At 38.7% G+C, this 15,100-nt stretch overlaps 1 protein-coding gene across 2 annotated transcripts in view; it reads left to right on the top strand.

Moving 5' to 3' along the window:
* ADAMTS18 (ADAM metallopeptidase with thrombospondin type 1 motif 18) overlaps positions 1–15,100 on the top strand; it is a gene marked incomplete at both ends in the record, with an annotated part of 73,985 nt that overhangs the window by 54,937 nt on the left and 3,948 nt on the right. For both annotated transcript variants that reach the window (XM_080637774.1, XM_080637773.1), the window contains 5 exons: positions 4,464–4,605; positions 6,118–6,244; positions 10,717–10,921; positions 13,282–13,473; positions 13,835–14,047. In XM_080637774.1, the coding sequence (XP_080493900.1) occupies positions 4,464–4,605; positions 6,118–6,244; positions 10,717–10,921; positions 13,282–13,473; positions 13,835–14,047 (879 nt within the window). The remainder of the gene's footprint in view (positions 1–4,463; positions 4,606–6,117; positions 6,245–10,716; positions 10,922–13,281; positions 13,474–13,834; positions 14,048–15,100) is intronic.

Below are 15,100 nucleotides of genomic sequence, written 5' to 3'. Positions count from 1 at the left end.
GTTAGCCACTGTCCAGCATCCCATCCAATAAAAATCCTTTAAGGGTCCTGGTTTAAAGTTTTTTAAACAGTTTTCAACCAGCATCGTATGCTACATGCTTAATTTATCCTACTGAAACCTGAGCAAATCCATAAAAGTAGAATTAATCTTGATTAGACAGAGAAATCGCAATCTGGCTTAGGATGTTGGATAGTATGATATTTAAGCAGCATCCAGAGTCACAGTGGATGACAACTCTAGGTCTCTCAAGCAGAGCTCAGGCTGGCACCAGCCTTCCACACAGACACACAGACTGAGGTCTCACTGCTGACAGCTTAACTCTGTCACATTCACCTAAAGAACTTAGCAAAGACTTACACGGCATGGAGCGACCTGAGAAATGTAGGTGCAATTTGAAGATTCAGATCAAAGCTAGCATGTGTGGACGCTGGGATTCAAAGTTTGGGCTCTATATTGTGTAAACTAATCTCTTTTAATCCAGTGTGTCACAAGTAACTTCAGACAACCATCTTACATTAAAAAGCACCTGAAAGCAGAGTCAATAATGATAAAACAATGCTGATAGACTTTAAAAGTATGCACTGCAAAATGGAATATTTTACTGGAAACTTAGGATAGACACAGGAAAGAAAAGTAATCTCAAACAAAGGAGCAGATGCACAGCTAGTTTAGGAAATCTATTGATTTAGCTTTGAAATCAAAATTAGCAGCAAAAGGAAAAAAGGTTCTTTGCTGAGGAGAATTCAATTTATCCATTGTTTTAGCATCGTGTGCCCTAAGCAAAAGCCACAGCTCTTTTTCTTCAGGATAGATCTGGCAGATTCCAGCCGCAGAGTCTGTGGTTTTCAAGCTCAAGAAGCTGTAAATTTTATAACTCTGCGCCCTGCGGCAGAGCTGCTGAGTGTTGTGTCTGAAGTCAGGTGGTTGGTGTGTTAAAGGTAGATATTAAACAGTTCTGTTGAGGAACTGGAAATGTTTAAGGACGTTGTTTGCCAGCTGTAAATTTGGGAACAAATGCCAGTTGGCTTGAAAGATGCTGGAATGCATCCAGTTAAGTAGACTAGCATTGGAGGTCTTTCCAAATTTGTAGGTCTGATAACTTGGCTGTATATGCAGACTTCAGTTATTGGGTTGTTAAGGAAGGGCTTTATAATGAATGTTTGAAAATATGATACAAAACTTTTTACATGCTCATTACTTTGGCAAAATTGCAACTTTGCAATAGTATTGCATTCCTGGTGAAAGCTTGGTTGGACATTATGCTTTTTATACTGTTTTCCAGCTGAATGCCATGGACTTGGGTTTTGCCTCCTACAATATTTTGCCTCTGATACTTTTCCAGAGTTTAATTTTGGCCTTTTGCTACATAGCTGGGATGACCCAGAGGGAAAGAGACCCCACTGTGATGCAGCTCTTGCTTTGTAAACATTCCTCATGTAGTCTGCTGGGTGGGAAGGGGTTCACATATGGGCTGCCAGCCAGGAAACAGTTCACCCCATCTGCCCACTATAACTGTGCCTGCTTTCCATGGCATGAGAAGAGGTGTAGTCCAAGGTCTTGACATGAGTATGGCCCAGCTTGCCTGGTGTGCAGGACCTGCCCCCAAGGCACTCGCTAGCTGGAGGTTGTGAGTTTCTTACATCAGTGATGATTGTTCTCTGAAGTGATAGGAGCACATCTTGTTCTAACTCATTCAAGATCATTTCCTCTTAATTCCTTTCATTCTTTTGAAGCACCAGGAGAATATTGCTCTATCAGGAGTAAAACTGGTTGCCACTTTTATCTTCTTATCCTCCCTCTTTCATATTCTGACTTCTGTTATTCAGGAGGAATTCATTCTGTTTCTTGCCTCTACTGCCACCTAATAAAGAGCACTCTCAGAGACAAGTGTTCAGTCTAGTACTTCAAAGTATTCTTAGAAGCTTTACTGGTTTATCGGCCACTGACGTAGCACAGGTTTATGACATTTGTCAGAATCAGAAGAGACGAGGGCTCACCGTTACACAAGGGTATGGACAAAACCTCCTCTTCTTTCGACACATAACTTACTAAAAGGCCAGATAGAATTTCAGCCTCTGCACTTGAAGGAACACAGAGCACCTACTGAAAGCGGAGAAAGTGTTTCTGGCTGCCCAAGATGCTGAGATCTGAGCTAATACCTGGGATTTGTAGGACCTTCCAATGGGTAAAAGCAAATTAAAGCATTTTGAGGTCTGGTCTTGTAAGAACCAGGAAATAAATTGTTTTAATTGAAGAATAGTTTTCCAGGGCTCAGTTCTTACTAGGGTTAACACACCTTTTTTTTTCCTGAAGCACATGTTCTGAAACTTTACATGCTAGATATTTTCTCAATTTGTCCCTCAGAGAAGGAGAGTAGGGTGAGCACAAATCATTGCAGCCTGTTCCTTCTCCAAATCTGATGGCCATGGGCTTGAGGTTCAAGATTCAAAGTTACTGTGGAACAGCTGTTTTAAGAGAGTTGGACTTTCTGCTATCAGCAATTAGACAGCTTTATAAAAGTAAAAATTTAGATAGAAGAGATATTTTCCTTTATCTGAAGGGAAAGTTAAATGTTGTGAAACATTTACATCAGACAGTGATGAACAGTCAAGGGAAAAAAGAAAGGTGCTCATGAATTAAGCTTGGATAGGCAAGCTGAAAACTTTCACATGAAATACTCTAATTTACCTGGGCTTGGAGAGTTTTCTAATCTGAATCTTCCAATGGCAAGGCATGTGCTCTCCAATTCTTTTGGAAGTGTTTTGACTTTTACAGTTCTAATTATTGTATTCTTAGTTTGGATCATTATTAAGGTTCACTGACTGAAATAAAATCTTTGGCTACCAGGAAAGGAAAGTACAGCATCCTTTGTTCTTTCTTCTAGAAAAGTAAACAATACACAGTCCAGATCCTTCATGTGTTCAACATTGTTGAAGTGGGAGTCATGTAATTTTGGTCTGAATTTTCAATGTCATGGGTAATTTCTGTACGTTTCCAGAATAACTTAAAATCTTTGGCTACATTTCAAAATATTATTTTTAATTATAAAATGTGTTGATATTTCTTAGTCTTAAACAACATAAATACAAGTTTGTTGTTATTTTATGAAACCAGTCTGTATGGAGATTAGTATCCATGCTATGCTTAAGCACTTGGGTAAGACATCATATGAACTTGACTGATATTTATTTGTACTTTGAATGGTAATTGTTAACATAGATTGAAAAATTGTACTTGAAATGCTGGCGCTTATCAAAAAGCATATTTAGGACCTGAGGTTAACTGCACCTTCTCTTTGTATTATGATGACCAGATCCATACTGGTGAAGAATTAAAACATGATTGAGCTCTATAACTGCAAACTCTCGTGCTTTCTCTACCAAGTATGAATATACATGCAATTTTGCTGCCAGAAAATTTTAAAAATAAATTTTCTTAAATAGAAATTTATCCCCAAATATAGCTCTGTGTCAGATGTTTGTGCATCTTGCATTGATTATAATTCAGATTTGAAATGAATACAGTGTATTTCAGAAAGTTCCCTACATGAAAACTGAAATATAATTTAGCAGTAAAACAGTGCACCCGCGAGAGGCAGGCTCCCCAGGTTAAATGACAAAGCCTGGTATTATAGTCAGTAATCACCAATTCTATAAATTTTCTAATACATTATGCTATAATCATGAATAAATTTTTTCTCCAATCCTTTTTCCATGTAAGCACCAAGGGACAGGCCTGGACTAAAGATTTATCACCTTCAGTTATTAGGAGAAAAATACCAGCTGAGGGTCTTCCCAACAAAATTTATCATCAGTCTGCATAGAAAACAATTTCTTACCCTCAGCCTCAAGAACTGAGGCAGCCATCTCTAAGCACCTCTATTCCCAGCCGCCACACAGCTATGCTACTGATTTGCTCAAGCTTCTTTCCGTCAAACATTTGAGTCCTGATTGCTTACCAAGGAAAGGCTTTGTCATTCATAGAAGGCAGGAAATTTCTCCCACCCCCATCCTTCATCCATCTACTGCACTGCCCCAGCAAACCCAGCACCTGGCTGTGAGCCCCAGTGAATGCAGGGACCCAGTTGCGGGCTTGTTGCAGGAGCAGAGCACTGACAGCTGGGGCAGGGGCAATGACAAATACTACATTGCCAAAAGGTTTCAGATAGTTGGCATCACTAAAGGCATTTCTGCTTCCCTAAGCCAGTCAAATGCCATCTGAATTAAGGGAGCATTATGCCCGGCAGGTGTTAGTGCAAGCAAACTTTGCTGTTTAGGAATTACTTTGGTGGTTTTTAGTTTATGGAAAAATTCACTCCTGAACATTCTTTCACAAACATGGTGCGTATGGATATATTATGTGTATCATGTTAAGTTCATCTTCATTCAGAATTACAAAATCCTTCTTTTTTTTTACCTCCTCCTTCTTTTTTTTTAAAACAAACTCCAAATACTCCTCTACAGATCCTGCTACAAGGCAAAAATCCTGGTATTGCTTGGGAATATACGTTTTCCAAAACCAGCAGTGAAAACAAGACATCTATCAAAAAACACAACTACTCATGGGTGACGGTGCATTCAGAGTGCTCAGCTACCTGTGGTGGTGGTAGGTGATTTCCCAATTGCCAATCATCGTCTTCATTTTTTTAAGACATTTCAAACATTTCAGCTGCCTTAAATTTTGCAAACATGTATCAATACATACGGCGGTTACACTGAACACATGGTACCTATTTTTTTATCTGACAACTTACAGCATAGATGAAATACATTCATACATTCTTTATAGTAAAAAGAAAATCACATCGGTCTCAGTTCATGTCACTTACAGCGATTCAGTCTTTTTTCTTTAGATGAGTCGATAGCCATATGATTTCTTACTTTGAAGTAATGTGGAAAGTAAATATATGCTTTGATGATGTTGTAATTTGGGAACAAAGAAAGATAACAAATAATGAGTAAAATTTATCTTACTTGTCGAGAGTAATTGAAGACTAAAATATTAGCAAGACCTTTACAAACAGTTGCACCTTAATTTTGTCACTGTTAAACTACAAATACTTGGCTTCTGCCAGCTCAGAGTCTGAAATCCTGTATAAGGTAAGGATTTCTTATTACCATATTCCTATAGGTATTTTCATTGTGCAGACCATCTGTTTGTTCTTCTAAATCCTGAATGTTCTGTCAGTGAAGGTAATTATGGGACGTAATGAAAGCAGAAAACTGACATGTGGGGAGCCCTGCAAAAAGTATGGAGAATTAACATTTTAGTAGCCCTTAAATTGGAACTGAGTCATATAAATAAAATTATACAATGCAGTTGTCTTTAATACCAAAGAACAGGACCGGGTAATCAAGGAAACAGCACGTTATGCTCCTGTATAGGAAAAAAAGTCCAGGTGAAATCAGGAATGTCTTGCTAGTGTGTTGTCAGCCTTCACAGCATCTGAATAAACTGTTTATGGAAGAAAGACCCTCCAGGAGCACTGTAGACATAAAATATGAGAACTGTATTTTTCTTGCTTCCCTTTAAAACAAATAAAGGTTGCAGCATGGATATAAAGATGCTGGAAGCATGGCTGTTTTCAAATTTGAGTTCCTGTGCCCAGTGAACCATGAGTGAGGGGAATGATACATCTCAATTAAAGATAAATCGACAAAATCACTTCATCTCTTAAGGCATTTATGGTCTTCTCTGCCGTCTGTCCTGATGTTGACACTAGATGAGTTCAGGAGCAGGAACCTGCAGAATTCTATAAACACAAAATGTTTTGTTGTAGCCTGCAAGTGCATGAAGAGAGCTCTAAGCAAGCACTGATAGTTTCTGCAGGGAATTAGGATTTGAGGAATTACTGCTTTTTGCTGTGGGAGGATTCTGCAAATACGCTGTTTATAACTGAAATGTTTTATCTGACTTCAATAGTACCTGTGTTACAGAGAAGGGAATTAATGTTAAAAACATGCTGCCAAATTAAATCCTATTTTATTTATTTCAAGTCAGTGGAATTGAACCAAGGATGAGCTTGGACTTGTTTAGTTAAAATTATTCCCTACTACATTTTTTCTTATATTTTGAATAAGCATTTGTTTCACTGTATTTTTTCTAATACATCCATAGGACACATTACAGCAAAAGCAATTTGTTTAGAAGATCATCGTACGCGAGTTAATTCCTCCTTTTGTGGCCCAAGGATGAAGCCTTTAACTGAGACAAAACTATGCAACACTAATCCCTGCCCAGCATAGTAAGTGTTCTCTATTTTTGTACCTTTTTTGCTGTGCCTTATGACTGAGTTAACCATGAAAGAAGTCCTCTGACAGGCAGACCGGACTGTATAGCCTGCTAGATGAACCCAATTTTATTCTGTAACGTAAATCAGTAATTGTTTAAAAATGTTAGTTGTGTAGGCTTCTGCCCAATGATAATAATAGAGGCAGTATTTCTAATGTTGCTAAGCAAGACCTCCCGAGGATTGCTTGCAGCTCTATCACCATGCTGGGGTTAGCTATGTGACACCGAGTAAATCTAAGTTGCTTAGAAGACTGTTCTGCCACCTTTACTCACCTTGAATCAGTAAGACCATTTCCTGAGTAAAGTGCTACTCCCCATGTGGAAGCTTGGCCCCATGACTCAGATTCCACATATTAGATTAGGTTAAAAGAACCTTGTGAAGTGTAATTAGTGCTTTTTGGACAAAATGTCCCACAGAGTATTATGATACCAAGGAGAGGACTATCTAAACCAAATAAATCATCAGCAATGCTCCTGGTGCCCACAAAAATAAATATGAAGACATTGCCTCTGTGAACAGTCCTATTTTCTAGAAGACATAAGAAAGGTGAGATGCAAAGGAAGACATTGACATACAGATAAGCATTTAGAATCCAGCCGGTCTAAATCAATAGAGCTCCTTTAAAAACAAGTGAGTTACGCTGATTTATAGTAGCTATAATAGGGGTCCTTTGGAAAAAAGCACAGTATTGTGTGGCTTGGAATAGAAGTGGACAGATTGAAGGACCCATTGGCCATCTTTCTGCTGCTGTTGTTTTTTTTCACTTTTGGATTTCTGACTTTGCAACCCTAGCATTGTTTTAATTTTATACTAAAGATCAGAAAAGCTGCAGTATGTTCAACAAGACACTCTGACTTCCAGAACAGAGAATTTCTAAAGCGATATGTTGAAAAATGAGGAGTGTTTCAGTGAGAAACAAAGACAGCTGAAGCTGCATTGAAGTGCCCAGGCAGCAGAAAGCAGAGGAAATGGAGTAAAACTCTAGACCTGGTGTCATCTGCTGGTTTACTCTGTGGTGATAAAAGCAATGGGCTGTAGAAGCAATTGGCTAAGTCTGCTCCCATACTTCATAAAATAACACATTTAATGAAGCTTAATAGGAAGCATTCCTCATCTCCTCCAGTCCAGAAGAGGATGATGAGGCAAAGCAAAAAGATGGGCATGTTCTGCAGTGGCTTTGTTTTAACTTAAAAATCCATAGTTTGCAGTATGTTGAACATACTAAAAAATAGTCCAGTAATAGTTTGGAATTTCCTGCCAAATTTAAAGATTACAGCAGAGTACACAAAATCCAAATGGCAAATTATACACTACGACCACAAAACGAGAGCGATAAGATTTAAATAATGGCAACATGTGACATGAGAGCCCCATGTTCCTGCTTCAGCAGTTTCTTTAGGTTGCGTTTAGCCACACGATTTTCTCAATCCCAATTTTAAATAATCTTTGTAGCCAAACACAATCTTTCATATGTGACTTATCTTCTGCCAGAACTATTTTTATCCAATGAACTCAATATCATGTACACATAAATGTCTTGTCTGTGATGTCCCCAGGAGTCTTTTTAAGTTGTTTATGCTTACCTTTGCTTTGATGTGGCCTTGTTATGCTATAAGGCTTCACCAGAGTCATATTCATTTCACTGACCACACACGAAATTGCCATTTCTGTTAACCAGAGATCCCGATGTACTTTGAACATCCATTGGTACCCCTATCACTGAAAATGCTGACTATCCATTCTGACATGCAGTGCAATGTTTTCATGCCAAAACTGCTCTGATATTCTTAGAGTTACTACTTTTAAAACACAATTAATGACTTGAACCCTAAAAAGAGTACAAAAAGAAAAACCATAAACCCCCAAGCCACCTTTAGGGAAACTCACTAATTAATTACTTTTGAATCCTTGGGATATGTTAATGTATGGAGGATCTACATGTAGGACCATGTCTTAAATTAACAGATTGCCATTCATCTGAGTGAAACTATGCCAGACTCTCTGCTGAGGAATCTGCCCAGAAAGTCATGGCTTGTAATAATTCCCATAAAACTGAGACAGCCAATATCAAAAAATGTAGTATTAATAAATAACATCGAGGAAACAAAGACTGCTTAATAGCCAGCAAATAAAGCAAAAAGAAATATGGTAGGTGCAACAAGCAAGGGAAGGAGGTGACTAACATGAGATACAGTTTTGTGTCAGTTTTGTGACATAAAAGAGGCTCCAGAGTTACAAAGGTCAGTGAGGAATAATTACTGCATAAGAACAAAGACTTATTAGTCTGAGTAGGAACAAACTACTGTCCCGACAGCAAAGAACACAGAAAGGCATCGGTACTGCGCACTGTTGTTGTTGGATTTCAGAGCTGCCAAATCTGGTCATAATTATTTAGTTATTTGAGCTAATGAAAGATACTCTTGGATCACAGCCCAGATAATCTTGGAAAATGGCAGTTTACTGCAGGACATTAAAGTAGGTTTATTGCCCTCGCCTCTGTGAAGAAGGAAACTTTCTGGACAGTTATGGTGAATAAACTCTTAAAATGAACACTTCTGATAGTTCTACCAATCACTGTTGTCAGAAACATCAAGGCAAACTAATTAAAAGTTGTAAAATGGATTAAAACTATGACTTTTTTTCCAGAAGTTTGCATTGCAATAGTCCAAATATTTATAAATCAGACAAAAAGGAAACTTCTGACGTGGTCTGGAATTACGTAACTACTGACTTTTCACGTTAATATTTCTTTGTCCTTAAATGAGTGCTTTTTATATTTCCCACTACTTTTGGCAGTTACTGAAGTTACTGACTGAGAGTTAGGATTTCTGCTGTTCCCAAAGGGATTTTTCCAAAATAGGCTTTTTATGCATTTTTTACAAATTAGAATTAGATTTGTCTTCAGGCAGATGTGGACAGACAAATGGGATGCTGTTCATCTTTCACACAGTAATAAAAGTAAAAAAACTATATGTAAGCAGCTATTTCAGTGGTTACGGGACTGCTGCTGTGAGAAACTGTAGGGTAGGCCAAGTAGTTGGATGTGTGATGAGAGCCTTTTCTGTGGCAAATATTATTAAAAATGTGTAAAATGGATGTTTTAAAATCTTTAGTTTAATTTCAGTGTTGGGTCTTTAAATGAGACTTCTCAACTTGAGTAGTTGTGTTTCCTTCATAGTTTCCTTTGTTCTTTCACTTCTATTTTCCTATCTAGTAGTTATTTTATGGGCTTACATCAACAAAGATGTGGTTGGTTGTTTGCAAAGTGTCCCACAAAGGCTGGGGACCCAATCAGTGTGTTACTAAAGAGAAGTACTGAGCAGCTACTAACCTTTAAAAACTGAACTTACCCTAAGCAATTGGTGATAATTCTTCAGACTCTTGTGTCACTTCTATGACATGACGTGTAACTGAAGCGTGCCTGTGGCTGGAGGAGGGATTTGCCAACAGCTTTTGCTGGTTATGTTTCCTCTGCTTTATTTAGATTCTACATCATCTGTCTGCCAAATTTATTAGTCTGAGGACATTTAAATCCTCAAAACGCTAATGACAGGACTGCTGATTTTAGCAGGCAAATTCTTTTTTGTGAATAGAGTCCAGTAAGGTTTGACACAAATAGCACTGGACGGCACCATGCCAACATCCGCCACGCGGTGTGAGTGAACCTACACACAAATGCACAAGAGGTACCAGCTCAGCTAAGCTGGCCCCATTCCTTCTCTCTCACACCAACTTTCCCTTTGTACCAGCTGAGCAGAATCTTCCTCCTCTTCTCTGTCTTCTGAAGAGATGTAAAAAGGAAAAAATGTAAACCAAAGGGCAGAACTTTCAAATAATCAAATCTTACTGATTTTCAGAACTCTTTCCATTTATTTGTATTCTTCCTTTGGCCTTGGGTGTGTTTGTCTATTTGGAGATCTCTTCAGCAGCTAAAGTGACAAAAATTATCATCCTACCATTTATTTAGAAGAGATTTTTCTTTTCGTGTTTTAGAGAGCTTTTTTTTTTTTTTTTTTTTCAGTTAGAAGCATAGATGTGGTTAGAAAGGCATGGTGATTTGTTAGCCAGACCCTTAGATCTTCTGGATACTCCACCAGCCTGGCAGCATTTCTCACAATCCCTGTGGAATTCCAGATTCCAGGTCAGATTCGCAGGCAAGCTGGTTCTGGTAGAGGTAGAGCTGTAAATAAGTAATACTAGTTTTTCTAGTTGTGTGACTTATATTTCGTCCCTAGCAAAATGTTTCATGCTTTGAAAATGGATGATATAACTAAGTATGTTTTTTTGATTTCTTGAACAGATAGCATACATCAGGAGAGCAGGATCCTGAATAATTCCCATTTGACAGGGGGCTTGTATGAATTGATTTTATAAAGCTAACTCACTGGGCTCCTGTATTTCTAACATGTATTTTCTTCTCTTAGCTGGTCAACAGGTGAATGGAATGCATGCAGCAAATCTTGTGGAGGAGGACAACAAACCCGCCTCATTCAGTGTGTCCAGAAAAGGGCTTTCCAAAGAGAGGAGGTAGTGGCCCATTCCCTGTGTCCCATCAGCACCCCTACGCAGGTGCAGATGTGCAATAGCCAGGACTGCCCACCTGAATGGAGCCCTGGTCTATGGTCTCAGGTAATTTGGAGAAAATCTTGCATTTTTGTCTGCTGGCATAATGAAATATTGCCAAGAAAAAAAGCTCAGAAAGAAGAATAGTATGAACTTTGTGAAAGTCAGTACTTTGCAAGTGGCTCTGTTCATGAAGATAACATGTAAATATGTGTATATTTTAATTAGCCTTCCTAAGTGCTCAGACAGGAGGACTTGCCAGAAGTGGGCATGTGGTGTCGTTTCTGGTATGTACAAGCAGAAGGGTAATTTTTTTCTGATTTTATAACTGAAGGCTCTATGAATTCCTCAAAGCCATCACCCCCCTCTGAGATTACTTCCCGCAATATTAACATTTCTCAGAGATTATAAGAAGTCACGGAATGAAGAAATATTTGGGGTTAGAGTTGGGTGTTAATGCACACACATATGTGAATTGTGGGTTAATAGATTTGTGATGTACATGTTCACTAATCACTTCTGTACATTTGCCTTTGTTAGAGTAACTGTTCTACTTCAAGTAGAGCACTGCTGCAATTAGTTGCCTGGAGGGGCATAGGGCCCCTGAGCAGGTACCTGTGTGCACACACCCTGCTCTGCAGACTTGACAACTGCCTGACATCAAACCAGCCTGATCTAAAACACACACACACTTACACAGAGCTCATCTCTGCTCTTTCTTTCACTCCTATTGATTCAGGTATGAACTGTTAGTGTAAGGATAAGTGAAGTACTGGGAAATCTGGGATTTAAGAGAGAGATTCCAATACACTTATATCAAAACAAGCTACATTATTTTCACTTTTCCATTTTCATTTAGTGAGATTCAAGGTGGGCTTAAATTTACTCAAAAATCTGTTACTTCTGTGTATAGCTCATGGTAATGTTACTCTTCATGTGTTGAAGAACATCTTGACCTAAGCATTCCCAGCTGAGCAGCACAGACTGACCCTCCAGGGGAGTGCCCATAATGGAGTACAACAGAAGAGTAATTACTCAGCACTCCACTGCAACAAAGTTTTAACACTCAGAAATGGAACTTTTTTTTCTAGTATATGTCAAGGAAACCTTAGTGTGGGAAGAGACTGTAAAAAACGAGTATGATCATTAGATCCTTAAAAAGAAAGAAAGAACAAAGTCTTCAAACACATTCACACTTTCAAACTTTCTTTCCTCAAAAATTAAATAAAAAACCCCACCACAATTAAAAACAAACAAACGAACAAAAAAACCCGAAGAAAAACCCAACCAAATTTCCTCCTCTTTAGGAGCTGTAAAATTCAAGTTGGAATTTTCAAATAAGCCTATGAAAATCAAGCTCACAAGTACTGCTGAAATGTAGTGAACAGGCCTATTGAACAAGTTGTTAGTGAAGATTTTAAGATTCAGCTGAAAGCTGTTATATCACAGGCTCAAAGGAGCTAAAGAGAGGAAAAATGCAAAATAGTGAGCCTCTCTACACAAACCAGAGTAATTTTAAATGAAAAGAGTTGTTTATTGTTTTGGGTAAAGATTAAACATAGAGATTTTCAGAATGCAGATATTTCTGTTGTGTCCTCAGTATAACTCTGCTTTCAATACATCTTTTTAAAACATTTGGGATTTAATACTGGTGCAGGACTCTGCCTTAGAATGTGCCTCTTAATTATTAGTAAGAACAATTAGAAGAGGATGGAAGAAGGTAGAAAGCTGGCAGCATTATTTCAGGGCCGTTTATTTCTTCGTTTCATCAGGAATGGTTCATTCATGCATTTTATTGTATGCTAAGGCAATGGAAACTACAGAATGTATTTTTAACTAAAATCCAGTGCAGCGACGTGTATTTGTTCACTGGGGGCTTGCCCTAAGCTTCAGTTGTAATCTTGGCAATTAAATATCTTTGGTCAAACTTCCTAACCATTGTCTGTATCAGATTCTGTCTTGTAGTGAGATTCATTTGGTGAAAGGGTTATGTACTGATTCCCTGGGTAGTTTTGTCTGCCTATATCCCATCCCTCTAGGCCAAGCTGAGGACAAAATAACAAATAGCTGAGAACTTTGTCGGAAGATTTTGTGATGGGAGGTTAGGACCAGCTTTCAACTATACTGCCCAGGGAAAAAAGCATATTGCTCACAAGTCCAACTTACCTCATCTACGGAAGAGAGATATTACTTATCTGTTCTATGTGGAGGCTGTAAGAGTTCAGAGTTTACGTTAAGAAAGGATTTAGAACAATGTTTCAGAAGTGACATACAGATGTTGCTGCTATTTACCAATAGAATTTCAAGTTTACTTATAATGGCAGCTACCCAGCACATTAGCCATGGTTTCTGTGCTCTGCTGTAAAACACAAACAATGCCAATTTTCATTTCCCCTAGTTCAAATGAATGTTTCTTTCCATCACAGTGCTCCAAGACTTGTGGGAGAGGTGTTAAGAAACGGGATGTCTACTGCAAAAGTACTGGTTCTCCCAAGGTTAAAATCTTGCCTGAAAGTATGTGCAGCAAAGACCATAAACCTGAATCCCATCAGACCTGTGTGCTAGGACGCTGCCCCAAGAACGACCGGCTCCAGTGGGTGGTTTCTTCCTGGAGTGAGGTAAATCACTGCGGTTACATGGCTTGGCTGCTCTTGGAAATATTGACTCAGGGACACGCACAAATCCTGTGAGGGAAAAGCTGAGCTGTCATTTTAGAATCAGGTGTGCTTGGCAAGCAGCTGTAGAAACACAGTTCTTTACATACAACTGCAGTTAGATGTACCCCAATGTCTTTGTTTTTCAGGACTTTCACTGACTCAGATTCGTATTTCATTTTACACATTATGGAACATGGTCTTTGTGGGTTTAGTTACATAGTGCTTCTATAGTTTTGCGTAACTGGGAGTCTCTTGCACATAGCACAGTCTCCTTTATCTGCATGTGTTCCTTTAGATTTAAACAGTGTACTTTGCCTTGCAGTGCTCAGCCTCCTGTGGCCCAGGTGTACAAAAACGAGAACTAAAATGTGTAGAGAAAACCGTTCATGGGAAATTGATCACCTTTCCTCAGAGAAGATGTAGAAACATCAAGAAACCAAACACTAACCTGGAAGAAGCTTGTAACAAGGGAGCCTGTTCGTCACAAATGCTATATAACATGGTGTCTGGCTGGTATTCCTCACCCTGGCAGCAGGTAGGAATGAGAAACTTTCTCACCTCTCTCCCTATCCCAGCTGGCGCTCTCTCCAGGACTATTTCATGTCTTGACTTTTACAGGGCTTATAAAAGGAGAGTGTTTTCCTACACAGTAGCTCAAGTAGCAACCCCTAGTGCTTTTCACTACGCAGCATTAGAGAACAAAATAACTGCAGTGTGGCTCTTGGACACTGCATCCACTGTAATTAGAAGTTGGTTGCAGTGCTGGGCTTAGGGAGCACCAAGCCTAGGAAAGCTGTGGTATCATATGCCACAGAACAAGCACTAGAGCTGGGATGGCACAAACACCAAGCTACCTAGATAAAAGCTAGCACTGGTCTTACATTGTCATGTAGTCAAACATCCAATTGTATGGAGGAGACATCTCCAGTACTAGTGGTCCACAGATGTCTCCTGCACGTACCTATTCCCTAAAGAAGGATGTACCACTCAGCCGCTGAAACATGGTGCAGCTGGTCCACATTCATCATGTACTTTGGTGCAGCTCATTTCTTTGTCCTTAAACTGAAGAATGTCACCTAAAAATGTTATACATGCTCAAGACACACTACATTCCACGCTCATTTTCCAAGACTTTCTTCTCAGTCTTCTTCAAATTGCACTGTGGTTGAACTATTACATATCTATATGCACAATGTATTTGAGCATCTGCACAGATTGCCTGGAATTCCCTAAATACTATGATTAATTATGGGATCAGTCTGTATTTGTTTCTACATTCTTGCAAACAAGCTTCTGTATTTCTGGAACTTATCTACTTTATGAGTCATATATCAATGAGACACACACTCATTTAATAACATTAACATGAAACAATGTAAGCCTGACAATTGTAATCAGATGAAAATGATCACATTTATCTTAAAGACAACTTTTCATGAAACACATACAAGTAAAAGGCTTATTAACTTTTAAATACTTCATAGATCTTCCTGCAAATGCATAGTGGTTTTCCCTAGATACAGCTATAATTATGGTTCCAATGGGAGTTTTATCTATGTTCAGACAGCAGGATTGGGCCCAGAGGCTG

The sequence above is a fragment of the Psittacula echo genome, assembly GCF_963264785.1.
Source record: "Psittacula echo genome assembly, chromosome: Z".
Lineage (NCBI taxonomy): Eukaryota > Metazoa > Chordata > Aves > Psittaciformes > Psittacidae > Psittacula > Psittacula echo.
Note: the sequence above shows the minus strand (reverse complement) of the source record. Positions and strands in the feature narration are given on the sequence as shown.